Source organism: Mucor mucedo, assembly GCF_025094135.1.
Source record: "Mucor mucedo strain NRRL 3635 chromosome Unknown EV154scaffold_167, whole genome shotgun sequence".
Lineage (NCBI taxonomy): Eukaryota > Fungi > Mucoromycota > Mucoromycetes > Mucorales > Mucoraceae > Mucor > Mucor mucedo.
The window spans coordinates 1-20,211 of NW_026252451.1; the positions used below are offsets into that span (position 1 = coordinate 1).

At 36.5% G+C, this 20,211-nt stretch overlaps 9 protein-coding genes across 9 annotated transcripts; 4 read left to right on the forward strand and 5 right to left on the reverse strand.

The window, feature by feature from the left end:
- On the forward strand, positions 1-894 carry EV154DRAFT_487006 (uncharacterized protein; the record flags this gene model as incomplete). The annotated part of the gene is made up of 2 exons (XM_051598923.1): positions 1-474; positions 722-894. Coding segments are annotated over 2 exons (647 nt in total), but the record flags the coding sequence as incomplete, so codon positions are not given.
- A 1,777-nt stretch (positions 895-2,671) lies between these two features.
- On the forward strand, positions 2,672-4,971 carry EV154DRAFT_527508 (Aldehyde/histidinol dehydrogenase). The gene is made up of 10 exons (XM_051603493.1): positions 2,672-2,798; positions 2,881-3,056; positions 3,123-3,231; positions 3,309-3,388; positions 3,472-3,701; positions 3,772-3,853; positions 3,927-4,285; positions 4,361-4,416; positions 4,501-4,560; positions 4,617-4,971. Exons 1-10 carry the CDS (start codon positions 2,726-2,728, stop codon positions 4,913-4,915), a joined length of 1,524 nt encoding a protein of 507 aa, XP_051451875.1. The 5' UTR covers positions 2,672-2,725; the 3' UTR covers positions 4,916-4,971.
- A 1,127-nt stretch (positions 4,972-6,098) lies between these two features.
- Positions 6,099-6,836, forward strand: EV154DRAFT_607030 (uncharacterized protein). Its single transcript, XM_051607583.1, has 2 exons — positions 6,099-6,380; positions 6,492-6,836. The coding sequence occupies exons 1-2, from the start codon at positions 6,180-6,182 to the stop codon at positions 6,609-6,611; spliced, it is 321 nt and encodes a 106-aa protein (XP_051451876.1). The 5' UTR covers positions 6,099-6,179; the 3' UTR covers positions 6,612-6,836.
- Positions 6,815-8,598, reverse strand: EV154DRAFT_85982 (WD40-repeat-containing domain protein). The gene is made up of 4 exons (XM_051607813.1): positions 8,232-8,598; positions 7,359-8,155; positions 7,139-7,282; positions 6,815-7,068 (listed from the first exon to the last, which is right to left on the reverse strand). The coding sequence occupies exons 1-3, from the start codon at positions 8,515-8,517 to the stop codon at positions 7,280-7,282; spliced, it is 1,086 nt and encodes a 361-aa protein (XP_051451877.1). The 5' UTR covers positions 8,518-8,598; the 3' UTR covers positions 6,815-7,068; positions 7,139-7,279.
- Positions 8,599-8,696: 98 nt separating this feature from the next.
- Positions 8,697-10,169, reverse strand: EV154DRAFT_527513 (uncharacterized protein). The gene has a single exon (XM_051603494.1). The coding sequence runs from the start codon at positions 9,956-9,958 to the stop codon at positions 8,801-8,803; it is 1,158 nt and encodes a 385-aa protein (XP_051451878.1). The 5' UTR covers positions 9,959-10,169; the 3' UTR covers positions 8,697-8,800.
- Positions 10,170-10,919: 750 nt separating this feature from the next.
- Positions 10,920-11,810, forward strand: EV154DRAFT_556081 (uncharacterized protein; the record flags this gene model as incomplete). Its single annotated transcript, XM_051605331.1, has 2 exons — positions 10,920-11,132; positions 11,224-11,810. Exons 1-2 carry the CDS (start codon positions 11,006-11,008, stop codon positions 11,808-11,810), a joined length of 714 nt encoding a protein of 237 aa, XP_051451879.1. The 5' UTR covers positions 10,920-11,005.
- Positions 11,805-12,923, reverse strand: EV154DRAFT_556082 (uncharacterized protein). The gene is made up of 2 exons (XM_051605332.1): positions 12,557-12,923; positions 11,805-12,496 (listed from the first exon to the last, which is right to left on the reverse strand). Exons 1-2 carry the CDS (start codon positions 12,898-12,900, stop codon positions 11,965-11,967), a joined length of 876 nt encoding a protein of 291 aa, XP_051451880.1. The 5' UTR covers positions 12,901-12,923; the 3' UTR covers positions 11,805-11,964.
- Positions 12,924-13,479: 556 nt separating this feature from the next.
- EV154DRAFT_527517 (uncharacterized protein) lies at positions 13,480-15,009 on the reverse strand. Its single transcript, XM_051603495.1, has 7 exons — positions 14,667-15,009; positions 14,354-14,597; positions 14,222-14,277; positions 14,115-14,155; positions 13,930-14,052; positions 13,730-13,858; positions 13,480-13,663 (listed from the first exon to the last, which is right to left on the reverse strand). Exons 1-7 carry the CDS (start codon positions 14,899-14,901, stop codon positions 13,532-13,534), a joined length of 960 nt encoding a protein of 319 aa, XP_051451881.1. The 5' UTR covers positions 14,902-15,009; the 3' UTR covers positions 13,480-13,531.
- Positions 15,010-15,927: 918 nt separating this feature from the next.
- EV154DRAFT_430556 (uncharacterized protein) lies at positions 15,928-18,415 on the reverse strand (the record flags this gene model as incomplete). Its single annotated transcript, XM_051596548.1, has 7 exons — positions 15,928-17,102; positions 17,170-17,330; positions 17,385-17,622; positions 17,694-17,858; positions 17,921-17,950; positions 18,013-18,185; positions 18,246-18,415. The coding sequence occupies 7 exons, from the start codon at positions 18,413-18,415 to the stop codon at positions 15,928-15,930; spliced, it is 2,112 nt and encodes a 703-aa protein (XP_051451882.1).
- Between the last annotated feature and the right edge of the window lie 1,796 nt (positions 18,416-20,211).

The following is a 20,211-nucleotide window of genomic DNA, read 5'->3' on the forward strand; positions in this document are numbered from 1 at the left end:
CTTATGGTCGTCCTACTGCCTATGCTGGTGCCAGTCCCAATTTATTCCAGCCTACTGAATACATGCCATATGACTATCACGGTGTTGCCTATACTAATTATGGACACATGCCTCCTCATCATCAACCACAACAAGGTCAACAACAACAAGGTCAACACTCATACCCTAGCACCGCTTCTCCTGTACCCATAATGTCTCAGCAGCAATATGTACATGATCGTTCTACTTCTTCCAACAGCAATACAAATGAAACTACAGCATACCCAAATAATAATAATAATAATAATCAAGAATATGATCATGATGTCAAGGAAGAACATGGAGGACATCCTCCTCATAGTTCCTCCCCTTATTATTGGCAAAGAAATAGTAACAATACAAACGAGCAACACCATCAAGAAGAACAAGATCATTGGAACAGAATGAGAATCGCCTCCAACAACAGTACCTCCAGCGTTGATAATTCGCAACACGGTTCGCCTTACATGAACCATCCTCCTTCTGCCCATCATCAAGAACAGCATTACTATGCTCAACAGCATCACCATCAACAACAACAACAACAACAGCAACAGTATGCTAGCCATGCATATGCTCATAATTCACACCCATCCACTCAAAGGTAAAATATATATATATATATATTTAATAATTATATAAAATCATTCAACTAACGGCCATGTTAGTTTACCCCCACCTCCTCCCCCTTCTGCTAGCCAAGCTGGTCCTGATGGTCAGCACTACCCAGGTTATAATTACGATTGGCAACCCAGACCCAAGATGTCCAACACATATTCCTATGAATCTGATAGAAGACATGAATATAACGAAAGACAGCATCATGAAACACCCCCTCCACCTCCTCCTTCTACAAAGGCTGCTATTGTCAAATAACCAAGAAAATCTGATACAACCACTATTACGACTACAACAACAACAACAACAACAAAAAAAAGAAAAAAAATTATATTTATAAAACAGAACACCCCATAAATAAAAAAAATCATTGTATTATTATTATTATCATCATACACGTTTCCCTAAGGTGATGTCGCAAGAAACAAAAATCAAAGTGTCGCATTTTTTTTTTTTAAAGCAACAGTGTCAGTTGTGTTTCAAAGACAATGGTTGACACCTATATTTTTCTTACGGAAGTGTGTTTTTTTTTTGATATCATTTGATGGTCTACATAAGTCTAAGAAAAATGATCGATTGACATGCTTCATTATCAGCACATGCTACATTTAACTTCCCTTCTTCTTTTCAATTACATATACATTCTTGCATAACGCCATTCTTTTTGAAGAAAAGTAACAAATACTGTGCAAAAGGTAACTTAGTGACGACTTTGTGTTTGATGTCACTTTCACATGCAGTTTTTGTATCTTGCAACCAAGCCCAAGCTTACAAAAAAAAAACTCTAACGGGTTCATTATCGATAAAACAAATTCGAGCGAATTTTGACAAGAACATGGTTGTAGCTCGCTCAACAGGGTTTTGATCCTCAATTAGAACACTAAACTCACTCTCTTTCTTTCTTTCGTTTTATAAACGGAAGCAGTTTTTAACACGTTAATCTTGCAGATTCTGCCACATATTTAGAACAATGTGCCAAAAGCTAAAAGACGTGGTCGTAAAACCCTATGTAAGGGTGACTCTAAAAGAAGCGTAGAAAAATTTAAAAAAAAAAAAAAAAGACTTTGGTGTAAACACTGTCTTTAGTCAGACAACGCGTGATTCTAATACTTTATTTATTGAGCATGTTTGACACTCAAATTATCATGATAATGATCAAATGGCATAAAAGTAAGAGATTTCTACTAAAATTTATCTTGGACAACGTTGCAAGAAATATTCAAAGAAAAAAAAAATGTTGGGTAGTGTAGCAAATCAGACTTGGAAAAACAAGACGTAAACTTGTTACAGCGCATGATTCAGTTTTCCTCATGCTGTAATGCAAGTTTTCTGCTGTTTCACTGAAAGATACTTGTCAATGTGAAGTAATTTAGCCAGTGAAAATAAGCGATCATGGTGATACACAAGGTAAACGAAGACTAGCTACATTGTGTAATTTTGTTTTAAAACTAATGTGTTTATTTCAATAGACATGATAAAGTACATCTCAAGCAACAAACCTATCTGTATTGTCTCAACCAATAAATTCCCATTCTCTATAATTGATGTACTCTAAATAACAGTTTATTTTTATGTGCACTCTTCGTGCATCCAGAGTCCAATTGAAAAAGTTCAAAAAAAAAAAAAAAAGGGTTACCAACTGAATTTAAAAAAAGTTACCAATGGAGACTCAAGAAAGAAACTTAAAAAGTGATCAGAAGAAAAGAGAGAGAGAGACATATTGAGACTAGGGAACCACTGTAATAGTTAATCTTCCAAATGAAGAAATCACAAATAAACACTTGATATTTAACACCCAATGTGTCAAGATGGGTTTGATCGATGGGGGTGTGGGGAGATTTCACGTGCGTGTCCAATTCAACAGACAAAAAAAAAAAGAAGTGACCTATGAAGACTGGAACCAACTGTACAACACGAGTTTTCTCAAGCCCTTTCTTCTTCCCACACGTGACTAGCTGAACCTCCCCACACATTATGTACATGTGCCTGATATAAATAAAACCTCTTGAAATGTGTGGTTTCTTCTTTTTCCTCTCTTCATTTTTTTTTTTTATTGTGATCTAATTTCAATCCAAAAGGAGGGGAAAAAATGGCATTAGTGTATAATACGACAGAATCCATTGAAGATTATGTGACATGTTTACGTGGCACTTACACCACGGGTATATAAAGAAAAAAGAGTTGAAAATAATGCAAAAAAAACAAATTTTTGGGTAATTTAGTTACATAAAAAAATTCATGCAGGTAAATCAAGAGATAAATTCACCCGAAAATTCTACTTGGAACGTCTTTATAATCTTGTAAAAGAAAATGAGGAGCAATTTTACGTTGCATTAGCCAAAGATTTGAACAAGTCAAGAGCGGAGGCACTTGCTAGTGAAATTAGTCCAGTTTTAGAAGAATGTGTTTATTTTTTAAACGTACATAAAAAAGAAGGGTTCCTTTCAAAACATGACAGTAACTTAATTTTTTTTTTTTATTGTTAGAATTTCGAGAATTTAACCAATGATCAAAAAGTAAAACCACGTCTTGGAGCAAATTATACAGATTCTGCCTATATTCGTCGTCAAGGACTGGGCGTTGTTCTCATCATATGCAAGTTGTATTCTCTTATTTTATCTACTTGAATCTGTTTCTTACCTTTTTTTTTCTCTCTCTCTAAATAAAACTAGCTACCTGGAACTACCCACTTCAACTATCGCTTGTTCCTTTAGCTGGAGCTCTTGCCGCTGGTAACTGTGTTGTTCTCAAGGTAATTTCAAAAAAAAACAAAGTTTTTTTTTTTTCTTTAAAAGGAAAGCATTGATGTTAAAATAATACAATGCATGTATCTAGCTTTCCGAAATATCTGTTCATACTTCTGCATTGATTACACATCTTTTACCAAGATACCTTGATCCAAACTTGTACCGCGTAGTGAATGGAGCTGTCGAACAGACACAATACTTGATCCAGCAGAAATTCAATCATATTTTCTACACTGGAAATTCCCAAGTGGCCAGATCCATCATGGCAGCAGCATCTGTCAACCTAACACCCGTCACTTTAGAACTTGGCGGAAAATCGTAAGTTGTTTTACTGTGTATCTCATCCCCCGCCCAAAAATTAACAATATAAAATCTTATAATTTTTTAGACCTGCTATTGTCACACAAGATTCGGATATGCAGATTGTAGCAAACCGTGTTGCGTATGGAAAGTTTTTTAATGCAGGACAGGTATAAAATATAAAATATGTATATATATAAAGAAACTAAATGTCGAACTTACATTTCCCCTACCACCATGCAGAGTTGTGTTGCTGTAGATTATGTCTTGATACCTCAGTCTCGTTTGACAGAATTCACGCAAGCGATTCAAAAGACATTGTCAACGTGGTACGGCTCTGATCCTCAACGATCAAAGGATTACGGTCGTATTGTCAATACACGTCATTTTGATAGACTTTTATCCATGATGCATGATCGACAAAGCGGCGATATTGTGCTGGGTGGTGATTCCGATCGCGATTCGCTTTACATTGCACCTACTGTTATTGCCAACGTAAAGTTTTTTGATCCGGTGTTGATGGCAGATGAAGTATTTGGTCCTATTCTTCCTGTTATCACTTATACGGATATGGAAGAAGCTTTAGGGCTCATATCAAGACAGTAAAATTTTATTTTGAATGTGGATGATACAAAAAAAAAATGATGTGTGCTGATAGATTATATACTCTTTTGTAGTGAACCTCCACTTGCTCTGTATCTGTTTACAAAAAAGCAAGCATTGATTGACAGAGGTAAATATTTTAATTGTCTCGCACCTTTTTATCTTGCAATGATTTAACCCATTTTTTTTTTTTTTTTTTTTTTGAAATGTGCAGTGTTAAATGTTACTACTTCAGGTGGCGTCACTGTTAACGACACCTTGTTGCATCAAAATGGTAAATATATAAGATATATATATATAAAAGAAAAAGGTACTAAGATAAACGAATAGAATATGCTCTACCTTTTGGTGGGGTTGGTAGTTCTGGTATGGGAAGTTATCACGGAGAGAAATCCTTCCAGACGTTTTCTCAAGAACGAGCCGTGTTGAGCAAGAAGCAACGATTGGAATGGCTGATGCAAGTGCGATACCCACCTGCCAGTCAAGCCAAGCTAGTATTATTGCGTGCTATTCTTGTGACACACCCCCTTCAATTCCGGTATATTTTATTCAAGAAACATGTCAAGTGGGTGTCTTTCTTACTCATCATGGTGGGTGTTCTTATCAAGAGACATTTATCTAAATTTTAAACACACACACACACTGGGGGTGTCTGGCAAGAACTATTTTTATTTTTTATTTTTCGCTTTTAATCTATAAAATAATTTTATTCAATGAACCCAAATCTTCTTTGATTAGCCTACAAGCATGATTTTGCTTTTGAAACACATCTAGATGTAAACCAGTTCTTTTTGAAGAAACTGGTGTCACAAAAGAAGGATAGGTCCCCATTATAAACATAGCAGTCTCTTTTATATATATATATAATTCTGACAAGCGAATGTAAGCTTTGGGATGCGTATAAGTTCAGGCCAACAGAAAAAAAAAAAAAAGAAAGGATGCCATGATTTCACATTTAGATGTGCTGTCACATAAATTGTTTATTATATCTAGAGATAGCAACCATTGGTTATGGGAGATATATAATTTTGAGGAGTGTTGAAGACATCTCTCGTTTTTTTTAAAGGATGGATACAAGGGGGTATTATGACGGACTGCTAAATATATATCTTTATGTGTCAGATGAGTCAACATGATATTAAATGGGCAATGCAATGTGTTCGTTAGCTCAGCCTGTCCTTTTTGTATATCAATGATAATGGAAAGAATGTACGATGGTTTGTATAACCGAGTGTTTGTGTACCCCCATTTTACGATGATCAGCCAGCCAATGCAAGAGAATGAGTGGGGTTCAGGGAGACACGTATTTAAAAAAAAAAAAAAAAAAAAAATTAAGGATAAACAAGATGATGACTTGATTTTAAAGAAGTGTAAAGAGAGGCTTCAGAGCGGAAAATAAAGTCGACGTAGAGACGAAATGCTTCGAGTTCTGTGAGACGAGGATGATAAAAAAAAAAAAAAAGTTTATTTGGCAGTGATGATTTGCCAAGACACAGTTCCCTTGGTTGAAACACAACATGGTTTCCATGTCGACGTTGCTTTTTATATATGAATTTTTTTTTTGGGGGGAGGAGGAGAAGATACCATTATCTCTGACACTTTATCAAAAAAAAAAAGATGGATAAGAATTTTTTTTTTTTTTTTTTAAAAGAACACGTAAAAAAATGAATGTGTTTCTTTTTTTCATTTTGCATGGATTTTTTAATATTCCGCGTGGCCCAGTCCCCGCAAAAAAAAAAAAAAAAAAGGGGTCAACCAATAGAAAAAAAAAAAAAATTTACGAGAAAAAAAAAAAAAAAAAATAACCTTTCCCTCGTTTTTTTTTTTTTATATATTTTTTTTTTCCCTTTTTTTTTTATTCTTTTTTTTTTTTTTTATTAAAATATAAATAATATGGTTCGTCCCAAGAAGGTTTCAAGTGAGGAAAAGGTAGAAGAACCCGTGGCTGTTGTTGCTGAAAGCACTTCTCGTACAAGAAGTAACAAACCCGAGACTGTGGCAGAAGATAAAAAGGTCAAGGAAACAAAGGAGGATGTCGTGGATAAGTTGGATGTTTCCACCACCACCAACACAGATACAAAGACTGAAGAACAGGTAAAAAAAGATATAAAAAAAAAAAAATTTTTTTTTTAGCAAAAAAAAAAAAAAAAAAAAAAAGTCGTGTGTGTTGTTGTTGACATATAAAAAAAAAAACTGTGTATTTAGCCTGTAAAGAGAAAGCGTGGAAGACCCGCCAGTACAACTCCCAAAAAGAAGCAAAAGGTCATTGATCCATCAATTCCTAAGCGTGGCAGAGGTAGACCAAAGAAAATCGTTTCTGCTTAAACTCTCTCTCTCTTTTTCTCTCTCTTTTCTCTCTCTTTCTTTCCATACATCTGTCCCAGGGGACCTATTGTTAATAGCATCATCCAAAGAAAAAAAAAAAGATTTTTTTTTTCACACATTAAAATAAACAAATAAAAAAAAAAATAATAAAAAAAAAAGGGCCTGTAAGCGAAATCATCATATTTTTTCACACACACTGGGAGAACAAAAAAAAAAAAAAAAAAACTTTTTTTTTTTTCTTATGAAGGAATTTGAGCATTGGCAGTAATAGAAGCCATTTGTCTCCATTTTCCATCATAACCAGCAGTCCATAAACGTAATTTTCCATCATCTCCTGAAGAAGATAAAATGGTACCAGTGATATTCCATTCTACACGCCATACTTCTGCTTGATGGTCTTCAAAGGAAGCAATTAATTCCACATGAAATAATTTACCGTTGACATGCGTAGGTGTGCCTGCAGGTGAATTCAATGGCATACGGTTACTACGGGTCTGTCCTTGCTCCGTTAATTTATAAATACGCACCACACCATCTTTACATGCTGTCGCAATCAATTGATACGATCGAGCCATACTAGGTGCCCAACTCAAGTCATGCACTTCCTTTGTATGACCAGGTAAAAACTCTGAAGGAATCCATCGATTATGTCCGTCATGTTTAAATATCTACTTCTTTCTTTTTTTAGTTATTCATCATAGTCATCATCTACACATGTCTTTTTTTTTTTTTTTTTTTTTTTTTTACCCTGGCTCCAATTTCTTTGCCCAAGCCAACTACCATCATGGGCGTGGGTGTACGGTTGGGACACCAATCAATACAATAACCACTATCCGCATCAATAGGACGATGAATATTGTTCACTACAGCTGTTTGAACTCCTCCAATACCTGCAGAAGACCCTGGAGAGACGCCCTGTACAAATCCTGCCGTTGCTGTACTAGTCATCGTAGGAATATCAGATACACCCGGTGTCGATACACCATGGCTAGCAATCGAACTCCCACTCGAACTCGTGCTATTCGTATGTATCGGTTGTTGAAATGGATGAGGAGGTAACTGTTGTTGTTGTTGTTGCTGTTGTTGTTGCATTTGTTGCATTTGTTGTTGTTGTTGCTGTTGCTGTTGCTGTTGTTGTTGTTGCAGTAGCTGTTGTTGTTGTTGCTGTTGTTGATGCAGCTGTTGCTGTTGTTGAAATTGGTTTTGAAGAGGGGTTAATTGTTGCGACTGATGATGAAATCCATACTGTGTTTGTTGTTGCACTTGTTGTTGAAGGAGAGGTTGTGAAGGTTGTTGCGTTTGTAGACCTTGTAGGTTTTTAGGATCGTTATAAGCGATACTTGAAATCTCGAATTCTTCCATTTGGGACCATTGGGCCAAGTTGGTAGGTTCTAAGGCTTCATAAACACGAACAATACCGTCTGAAGAACAAGTAGCTAATCGTAAAGAGTTTTGGGTGGGTGCAAAAGCAATATCTAATACCGCACCTCTGGATTCCACGAGACGAAATCGTTCTGCCCAACGCTTTTGGCTGTTTCTCGGTTCTTTTTTTTTAAAAGAGATAGAGAGAGAGAAATTTTAGTCTGTATGCATGTGCCTTTTTTTTAAGGAATGTTTTACCAACGGTTTGCTCTTCCCATATTTTAACTTGACGATCAAATGAACAACTGGCAATGACTTGACCATACTCAGGTCGAGCCCAAATGGCTTTCAAGATGGAGGAATCGTGTGCTTTCCACGCATCGTTCATTTCCCATACGGAGGCATCGGAGCGTTCGATAAAGTCCCATACTTTTAAACGTTGATCGGAGGAGCAGGTGACTAGACGCTTTCCATAGAAATCATACGCTACATCATGAATAAGGTCTTCATGACCTGTGTCGAATTTGGTTAAACTACTCGTCATTAAAATAAAAAACAAGAAAAAAAAGAAGATTAAAACCCCACACGCCCGTCATTTTTTATATGGTAGGCGGGTGAGTACGACAAAAGACATCATTTGTATCACGACAACACAGTTTATTTTGAAAAAAAAAAAGAAGGCTTTGGTATATGAGGTTATTTCGTCAAGTGATGTTGAACTATCCCCTTCATCCTGGCTACTACTGGTGATACAGAGCATGTCATTGATGAGTTTTTTTTTTTTTTTTTTTTTATTATTTCTTTTTGAAAACAACAACAACTAGAGTTTATATTCTTCTTTTTTTATAAGCATGGTCAGCAGGACTGAGTATTTGCTCAGCTTCCACATGCTGCCAATTACTAAAGTCATGACTATGTAAGTGATCGCATTTATTAAGCTGAGAACTTCTCTTGTGAACAGCGTTATCCACATTCCGGAAATCGCTATAGTATTTCATGAATTGATCTTCACGTGCGAGCGGATCCATTGCGTCGTCTCCATGCACCTCTTTGAGATGGTCTTCAAGAATTTCTTTGACATGGCGTTGTATATCCTTATTGTATAAATTAGACAGAAACACGTTGCATAAAAAGAAATTATCCGTCCTGTCAACCATAGCAATCCTTGCACAATCATGAACGCGGGTCACATACTTTCCAAAGTCCTCGCCCTTTTCCTGTTTGACATTGTGGAGCTGTTGGTGCATAATATAAGTTCCATATCGAGCCTTGTATCCAAACTTGTCATCCAATAATTTTTTTGCTTCAGTCCAGGTCATTAAGCCATCATTCTTTAAGTATTTAGTAAAGATAGTGTCGTAAAACCAATCAGAAACACGGGTGTCTTTCATAAACAACTGACGTAGATGAAAAAACCAATGTCTCTCAACATCCACGCCATGGGCAACATAAATAGCTTCAAAATGCGAAATAAATGTATCCATGCTTCGTTTGATGTCAATCACGACCGTAGAGTCGTTTCGATCAATTTTGGAGAGGTCCAAGTGGGACAGGGTAAAATTGTGAGTCTCGATGCTTTTGGGATCACCGAATAAAGGATCTTTCGGTTTTGCAAAAGAGTCCAGGAATATTTGATTCAGATTCACTGTGTCTTTGAAGGTTTTGCTGGTGTAGTCATACAGTGTTACTAGCCTCTTTACCTTGGCAGCAGTTATTTTAATATTTTTATCGTCGCTAATATTGGCAATCCGAGTATAATACTCCGCTAGCTGATCATACGCCTTTTTAAGATCGCTATTCAGATGATTCACATGGTGTTCGATAAAAAAGGCATTGAAGCAGGAGTTAGGAATGTCCTCAGATAGTTTTTTTTTAATGCGAGTGCAAGTAGGATGAAGGCAGTGGTCTGAGATTCTAGTGTAGATTTCTACCGGTTTAATTAAGAACGCTATGTTTGGGCTAGGACCTTTGACAGATTGCTGCATTTCACTGGTACTCGCTTTAACATTGGTGCTTTTTGAAGCATGTGTACTCTCTGCAGCATATGCACTCTCTACAACAATAGCACTCTCTTCAGTATTGACACTCTCTACAACAATAGCACTCTCTTCAGTATTGACACTCTCTACAACAATAGCACTCTCTTCAGTATTGACACTCTCTTCAGTATTGACACTCTCTTCAGTATTGACACTCTCTTCAGTATTGACACTTTCTGCTGCATTGGAAACCATTAAATCATCGGCACTACCAAGAACACTGGTATTCTCTGTACCGTGGGCACTTTTTGCAATATTGACACTTTCTGTAGTATTCGCGTTTTCGGCAGCAGTTACACTTTCGGCAGCATGAACACTCTCGGGAGCAGTGACAGTTTCTGTAATATTGACAGTTTCTGTAGTATTGGCGTTTTCGGCAGCAGTGACAGTTTCTTCAGCATGAACACTCTCTGGAGAAGTGACAGTTTCTGTAGTATTGACAGTTTCAGTAGCACTGACATTCTCTGGAACGATGGCATTCTCGGGACCATCGTCATTCTCTACAACATGAGCGAAAGCACATTGTAAATTATTAGAGAGGATATATTTGGAGACAGTAGTATATTCACATTCTTGCTTGATTATGACTTCATTTGTCACTGGTTCTTGTTTAATAGGTACAGTATGGTTTTCCATGAAGAAAAGAATTACCGGGAAAAAAAAAAAAAATGATGAAAAAATAACAATTTTTCTTCTCTACCCCTTTTTTGTACAAAAAAAGGGGAGGGAATCCAGTTCCGACTATTTAAAAGTCCACCACCAACCAATTCGCCCACAATGTCTCATACAGTGTGAGCATTGTTAAAAGAATTTGTAAATTAATCAATCAATGTAGATGTATGACATTTTATTTTTTTCATATGAGCAAACTGCTGATTTTACAAAAATCATTTCAAACTCAACACACTATAAAAAAAAATAAAAATAAAAAGTGACGCTTTTCAGCATATTTTTTCCCTTTTCTTTTAGTTAAACGCATATTTACATACTTCAATGTCAATTGCCTTGTTACGCATTCCACGACGTCTGGTTAAACCAAGTGCCTGTTTATTTCATTCTACTACGCATGTTCGATCAGAGCAACAACGACCTAAAGAATATGAATTACGAGTAGGTTACGGTAAGCGACATACAAAAATTATTTTCCTTGAGTTGGGCATGACCCCCACCTCCTTTTTTAATTTTTACTGATATAACGAGGGGATTGACAGCCATTGCTACACTGCAGGATGATTTACCATTGTTCTTTGCTAACGGACTGACGGAACCCGAAATCTATTCAACAGATATTGTACTATCTGACCCACATTATACCAAATTATCCATCCACAGTCGAACGGCGTATTTAACGATATCCCAAATGTTAAAATGGAGCACGAATTTATACTATGATGATATTCAAGTACAAGTGACAAAGATGCGAGTATTGGGAGATGATGAACCTGATGAGGATTTACATGATGATGATGACGATGATGATAGTATGCCCATGTCATCGATACAAGAGACAGAGAGTGATATGAAGGAAAGAGGTATTGTGAAGCGATTACAAGTGAATTGGAAAATGCAAGGGATTAAACATCCGAGTCCGTTGTTACTTCAACCTGTGGAAAGAGTGCGACATATTGAAGGTGTATTTATCTATAAATTTGATCATTTGGGTTTCATTCGTGAACATCGTATTCAAAGAATTGTACCTCCACCCAGTCGACGTGTCTTGTTATTACATTCTTTAAGTGTTCGATTACGTGCCTTGTTCTGGGAGAAACGATCGCCCGTGTTAAATCCTGGGTTCTAACTATAATTAAAAATTAAACTTTTTTTTTTTTATTATTACTGTAATTATTATGATGATGTGTGTGTTGTGTATAGACGTGGGGGTAAATATTTAAATAGATGTTATGATACAAAAAAAGAAAAAAGGAAACACTCTATAAATATAAGTGGGGTCTTTATAAACCCTTCTTCTTCAAGATACGTTTCTCTTCCGCTTGACGTTTACGGTAAGCACGATATTTGGTGTCTGTGCCAAAGAGATAATCCCACCAACGGAAAGAGGAAGCGAAATTATTGACAAAGGCCATATGATGATAATCATGATGATCTGCACCTGCCCAAAATGGAATGAAATGACGCAAAGACCAAGGGAAATCGTAACCAGAATGACAGTCAATGGCTTGACATAATCGACAGACGATCCAGAAAAGCATCGTAAAGAGATGAAGTTGCCATTGAGGACCCGAATGTAAAATGTATTTGTTTACGGCGTGGTAGATAAGGGGACCACCAATGGTACCGAAACCAAGGATGGATGTCTCTAAAGGATGAGCGTATTCTGCAGCAATACCAAAAGGTGCAGAGTATTCATGATGTACCTTATGAATGGCCTTGTAAAGTGGAGGATAATGCATCGCGCGGTGAACAACGTAATGGAAACCATCCTCAAACACAAAGAAGATAAAGACTTGAGGTAAGATATTTTTCCTGTTATTATTCGAATGAGTCAATATATATTTCACATGTCACTCGTATTTATACACTTACCATTCAGGAAAGGGAGTGGAGACGTTCATGCCAATAATAGAAGCCATGGGGTGAAATAAAAAGATGAGAGGACCCTCAAACAAGAAATGTTGGTAAAGGACTTGTCGTACACATTTCCAGTAATCGGCAGTGGTGTTGATCTTGTTTTGTTGAATCTTGTATTGATGAAAGTAAGGCACATAATCACAAATTAAAAAGGGAATGAAGCGACCGAAATACACAAGCTCGTGCATGACAAAGGCCAATACACCTGTGACAAGCAGTGGGTTACGATCACGGTAACAGTCTTCCCATTGAGCTTCAAGCCAGGTTGTCTTATGTCCCTCTGCTAACGTAGCGTTCATCTTTTTGTTTCTGTGAGTAAAAGCAAAGAAGAGAGGAAGAAAAAAGAAAATTCCTTCCTTCCTTTTTTAAAACTCTCCATGTTCGGTATGGCACACCGCATGTCAAATGGGGTGATTATTTTCGGGGTTTAAATGTCATTTTCTGCTTTTTTATTTCTCTGTCCCACAATTGCATTTAAACATTTATTAAATCTCTTTTTCATCAGTAGCCTTAAATAAACCAACTCAGAGAGAGAGAGAGAGAGAGAAAGTCCACTTTCTGATCTTTACCTTTGGCTATGATCATAACCAGTTGATAAATAGCCTCCAACACTTTATGCTTTTTGCAGTCGTAACAATGGTCTCAGGGCCATCTACTTAGGAGCATGTTATAGTCATGTCTTTCGAGTTAACTCACATAGAATGTAAAAAAACTCATAAAACAAAAAAGATCGTCTTTTAATGAGTCCAATATCGTTTTGTTAACTTCCACTCCTACCTACGGACACCCCAACTTTAATATCTCACAAGGCATAAATTACTCTGCAAAAAAAAAAAAAAAAAAGTCTGCCAATTGATCCGTTATGATTAATAAAAAGATGGTTTATTCTATATATATATGTGTGTGTGTTTGTGTAGTGTATTCATTGATTTAAATGATAAAGGCAGAACAAAAGTCTTGATTGATAGGATCATGCCAGAAAGCCATTGCGCTCAAGACACCAGTGTAATGAGCCAGTAAAGCAATAACGACACAAATGTGAAAGATTTGATGTGATGCACCCTAAAAAAAAAAAAGATGAGTGAATAAAAAAAGTTTCCCTTATATTACGTAGATGTGCCACTTTACAAAGTAGTTGAACATGCCAGGTCGAACTCTTTCGGGGAAACGACAGCCGTAAATCAATGCACCACCGATATAAGAAACAGCCATCAAGGCCATATGGGATAAAGCAATGGTTTTGTTGGCATTATCCAACTAGATTCCAAATAAAATTAGCACTTCTCTCTCTCTTTACTTTTTAAACACTTAACCCCAATCCTACTTACGCCGTACATCCAAATACCATGAATGGTAGGGACAACACCAAATAATCCAAGTGCCACAAAAAGTGTGACACGAATCCATCGGTAAGCAGGTGTACGGAAATGTTGCATTAAGGTGACCGCAGCCTATATTCCCCACCACCCCTTTATATCAGTTGACATCCTATATCTACATCTCAATTACTTACCGTAGCAGCACCCATCGTGACAATAATGGTCATATAAATCACTAACACAGTTTATATGAGCCACACATTTACAAATGAATAAAAAAATAAAAAAATGGAATATTTACCTTGGAATAAATGATGACAATGGAAACCATAGTAAATGACAGGGAAAAACGAGCCACTAGCAAAAAAAAAAATATAAACAATTAGATTCCACGCACACAGACACACACATACACATACAAAAAAGAGCTTACACAATGAGACAGGTAATACCTGCATAATCACATCGGTTCCAGTTGTGAGCGACGGGTTCGGAGTGACAAGAGAAGCAATGAAAGATGGCGCTAAAACTAAGGCACATAAGAGCGCCAGCGATAAATAAGAAAAAGTAAATGTAGTCGAAAATTGTAATGGAGGATTCGAATGGTTGACTCCATAAGAAGTGAATACCGAAGCCGACAAACATGAAATACGCCAGTAAATGACTCCAAATGTTGACTTTTTTTTTTTTTTGTAAAAAGAAAGAGTCAGAAAGTCAACGAGTTTTTTAAAAAGAAAAGAGCTTACCACTTTCGTTGTGAAGGTACCATAAACTGTTGATACATTCTCGATAGCTGTTCGTTTGAGGTCGGTAACCACCGGTAATGTAAACATTGTCATGCATCCATGCTGGAATCTCGTCATAGTCAAAGACTAATTTTTTAGGTTGTTGTGACGATTTTAACAAACTATCCGTGTCTTGGGACTCTTGGAAACTATCGGTCTCTGGTTCCTTATTGAAATTACGTTGCTGTATAGCCATTGAATTGATATCTATTTATATTTTACAAAAGGTTGAAACCGTCATTTTTATTTCAACCCTCTTTTATACATAATTTTTTTTTTTTTTTTCAAAGATGTTACCCCCAATCTTTGTGTGCTTTTTTTTTTTTTTTTAGGCAACCAAAAGAGGGGTTAAACCAAAATAAAAAAGAGGCATAAACAGCATTGTGATTGGCCCAGAGAATCGATTGCCAGGGACCGAGATTTTCATATGCAAAACGTTTGTACAACGACCAACATAAGATTCGCTTAATTTTTTATTATCAATATTTAGGCAATTGATATCATACAGAGCTCATGGTACCCAATTTGTGCGATATCAAATATTTTTGTGCACTTGTAAGCACTTGTGTGACATTCCTGGAGGAGGGAAAAAAGAGATTCTTTTTTTTTGGTGGGCACTCAAGGTTTTCATCGAAATTTATCAAAAAGACATTCTCTGAGCGCCAATTTATGAGAGATGGTATACAATTGCGAGTTATCTTTAATTTTCTTTAGAGAACACTGGAAGTGCTGTGGAAGCTTTTGTGATCCGGGTTTCAATAAGAAAGACCCATCCAGCACAACCACTGTTATAGTTTCCAATAAGAATTCTAGCTCCAAGCTAATACAATAAGAATGAAGGAAGGTGGTTACGATATCTCTATTATGGTTAGAGTCTGTTATAAGAGTTCTTTCTGGGTACGCTTCATCCTACATATATGTATTAAAGAAGAGAGTAAAAAAATGGGGGGAGGATGAGGAGTAGTACGAAAGGAATGTGTGTATGTACAATTTGACTCCACCCACCAAAGTTTGTTCATCTACCGACTTTGTAAATTCGCTTTTGTCTCCATCCAAAAGTTCGTTTTGCCATTGACCGACTAATAGAAAAATAAACAAAAAAAGGATTGTGGCCAATGAAAACCCAAATTTGGGGGGTAGATCTACTGTATAATGTTCATAGCTGATAAATATAAATGTTGTTTAAAAAAACATATATGTAGATATATATATATATATGCTTTTATAAATCATGCTTTGGAACAACTGTATTGGACTGATGAGGAGATACATATTGGTGGTGTGTATGAATTAAAGGAATATTAGATGATTCACTTTGATCTGTATCTTGTCTTGGGAGCTCATGATTCAGTTCTTCTGCTTGATTTGCATCATTCAACGATCTGAAAATTTCGTCATCCACATAATAGGCCTTAAACAACGTTTCCAACATTTGTACACGCTCTTCTATACAATGCATACGTTGTGTCTCTGGTTCGTCAAAGCCCTCGTGGTTTAAATCCGCAGCACTGAACGGCTTATGCACAGGATGCACTAAAGGAATACCCGATTCGGTGGTTTTAAATTTGGATCGAAGACCACTTAATAATGAGCGTTTCATAACACCCATACTCCATCGATGAATCACACCCCAAGGAGATCTAGGACGGAAACCAAACAGCCATGTTTGAATAGTAATTAACAGACCAAGTATACCACCTACAAAACCAAGCGCATTGACCAAAGTATACACCTTGATCTCTCGCTTAAGCGTATTGACAAACGACTCAGGAAATACGGCAATGAAACCAAGATCTTTATGAAGTAAAGTGTATTCTGGGTTGGGTGCTTCTTGGCGGAAGTTAGACATTACTTCAGGTATCGAATCCGAAATGGGTGAGAATCCCATATAATTCCAACCTACAGCTTGTAAATATGTATGATCGACCAAGTTATAAGAGAGGGAACTGTAGCTTAAGGGTTGTATATCAAAGATATTGGTTGCTTGGATATCACTTATTTCGTTTCTTAGCCAGTCCGAGACGTCATATATTGGCATCACTGTGGTGGGACCATCCAAGATGTCATAAAGTGCGGTGTTAGGGTTCATTGTCTTTGGATAAATGGATACGTGTATGCTTCCATGCTCGATTGCTTGATCTCCCCAGAAGTTGAACAATAGCCTGGACCCATTGTTTTGACCCAAAGTAGATGTAAGAATGAAATCAGTAGGCGATCTAAAAAGGAAACAAGTGACTGAGCCGAAGCTATCAGCAAAAGAGGGCTGAAAAACAGACATATTCAATGGACGAACAAATTGAGTACATGGGTAGCCAATATCTGTCTGACAAGTGACACCAGGTGCTCTTATGTCGGTCGAAGGATAAAGAGGAAATCCGTCGAAACAGAAACGAACATCTAAGTTAAAATTTAATTTTTCTGTGTTCTTTGTGTAAATAGATATGGAGAACATGTAATTGTTTACCCGGGACTTGGACGGATCCAACAGGTTCTTCAATCGTTTGAGTAATTTTCGGACTATTAAGAACTTGTCGAAAAACGAATACAAGAAAAGCAGTAAAAATGAAGAATAAGATAAGTTGGAAAATGATTCGAGTAGTCTCTGCCCAAACAGGTTCGCCAGTACTAGAAATAACAAAGTTAATTAAAGCAAGCAATAAAATATTATAAATTACATACCGCGGCTTCCAAATATTACGATGAAGACGACAGAGAGCCCATCTGATAAAACGTTGAAATTTCCAAAGTAGAAATAGGATGATGACGACAAGGACAAAACAGGCCACTGTTATACCAGCGATTATGCCACCTGATAACCCGGATCTGTGATTATCATTGGAATTGAAAGACTGAATCCATTTGTTGCCAGCAATATCATATACATTCACATCATTGAAGAAGATACTTTGTGCTATTCCTAAATATAAATCAAGTCTAAGTATGCTTATATATATATATATGTACTTGCGTCCATCGTCTTTTTCCTACCAAATGTAACAGTCAGATAGTTTCCATTCAAAATACCAGCGGAAGCGTAAGAACGTCTGGAAGGAGGGATACCAGAAACGGAAGGCATAGTCCATGTCCAGGTATTTGTGTCAAGAATAGCGATCGCATTCAAAAAAATTCTTCCTCTTTCGCTTCCATTATCACCTATATATAAACCAGTTATTTTACATTTTTAAACGGCATCTGAGCTACAAAAAAAGCTTTACCACCAAAGATGATGATTCTGTCGTCCGAAGCTATAGTAGTTATTGGGCTTAGCAAGAAAAAAAAAGATATACTGTTATTGTTACACACTTACTAACTACAGCTGAATGAGATGTTCTAGTTGATGGCAAATATGTATTAGTAACATTAACATCTTCCCAAGTACTTGCTTTTGTATCAAATACAAATACACTAGACATAGATTTCAATATCATATCGCCGTTAGGGTCTTCAACTACGCCACCAATGATGACAAGTTTCCCATTACTGTAAGCGTTTTATTTTTGTTTATTTTAACATACCAAATAAATATTTATATTCCATTACCTTAGTAGGGAAGCGGTGTGACCGTAATGTGGGATTCCAGTAATGGGTAGGCTGGTATATTGTTGAGTCGTGATATCCAAATAGAAAAAGTCGTTAAATATTATGCTACCATTAAAAGCACCACCATAGATATAAATGCCGTTCTGGTTATCATAGGTGGCGGTATGCATCTTTCTGTTGTAAGGAAACTGGGTGGTATTTGTCATGACAAGGGAATTATTGGGAGAGGCTGTCCAAGTGTTTGACTCGAAGGAAAATTGGTAGGTCTGCAAGGCAGACATCTGCGTGCTGGTGACGTTTGTTACGCCTCCAAGGAGGTACATATTGTCTTTATTAGTAAGAACTGTTTGACCATACGATGTACCAGGAGGAGGGCTATTTTGTTCAAGAATTTGCCAATTAAATGATTTTGAGGTTTGTGTTAACTGATAAAGATCGTTTGTGAATGAATTTGTTGTATTTTCACCGCCAAACATTACCAAGGTGTTACCATTTCTTGTGGCAGTGGACACACCATTGATGAATGGTAGAGTTATTCTGAAATTTGGTACATAGAAGTAAGCCTCTACCACAGATAAGAATAAAAGGATTACACAGGGCAATTTTAATAGCATTTATTATTTGTTTATTTTTTTAGGATAGATAAAAAAGGTTAAGAAAAAGAAAAAAGGAAGGAAATCCTTCTTTAGGTCTTCACCAGGGATCAAATAAACATATAAAGATCGAGTATTAGAATATTGTGCCATATTTATATGCTTATTATTGACTTTTGTACCACCGAACAGAAATCAATCACCCTTTTCAGGTATTCATCTCATCGTGTCCTGGATGGAAACAATAAACACCCAATATTATACATCCTAACAAATACAGTCCGTACAATTCAAAATAACGGTTTCTGAAAAGACCAATCTTTGGAATAGAAAAAATGCCCTTGGGAAGGCTGATTAGCTACCTCTAACTTTGTAAGTGTAAAGTCACAAGCTCACAGATAAAGAAATGCATAGTAAAAATAAGAATAACATTCTGTAACCAGTATTCGCTTTTATTTCTAGACACTGGAGTGTAGATTTTAAGATCGATCTTTCTAAATGGTGTATTGTTACCTCGTTAGTAAGCAGTTTGAGACAGGTCAAATAAAGCCAACACTTGTTTCACCTGTCTCTCTTAGAATATTTAAGTTTTCAAGACATGTATGTCACTATTGAGTTATTTTAATGAACTACTTGGAAAGATTGAAAGTAAAAACAAGGCTTTTATTTATTTATAAGTGTGAGCTCAATTTAGTTCTCAGAAAAACGCGAAATGCACTTTTCTGATTAACAGGAAAAACCACGAGAAGGTATGAGCTCGCTAATCCCAAAAAATTAACGCAAGGCTACGAAACACAAGTCAAAAGCACAAGCAGCTGTGGATTAGGGGAGGGGGGGGGGAGAGAATAAAAAGGGGATCACACAGCATTTGATAGAGTACCACTAAAGTGCTAGTACGCACGAAGGCGTGAACTATGCGGAACGTGGATTTGAAAAAGAAGTGGAATATCAAAAGACAAAAGAGGCTGACAGATACAACTTAAAGTCTTTGATATTGGGGCTTGAGAACGATTGAAAAAAAAAAAGAATGCTAAAGAAAAAAGTAAAGGTCATGCACACCATAAAATTTTTTATAGTTTCAAAAGCATTACGTAAACACATGTGTTTAGCCGTAAAGGACTGATCTGATTTCACTTGTGTGACAAAAAAAAAAATGATAATGCTACAAATTTTCATTGATATATCAGAAAGACATTCTCTGAGCACCAATTTATGAGAGATAGCATACAATTGGGAGCCATCCTTAGATAGCTTCAGAAAACACTGGAAGTGCTGTGGAAACTTCTGTGATCCTGGTTTCATTTATAAGACAGACCCATCTAGCACAACCACTGTTATAATTTGCAATAAATATTTTATATCTCTCTTATAAT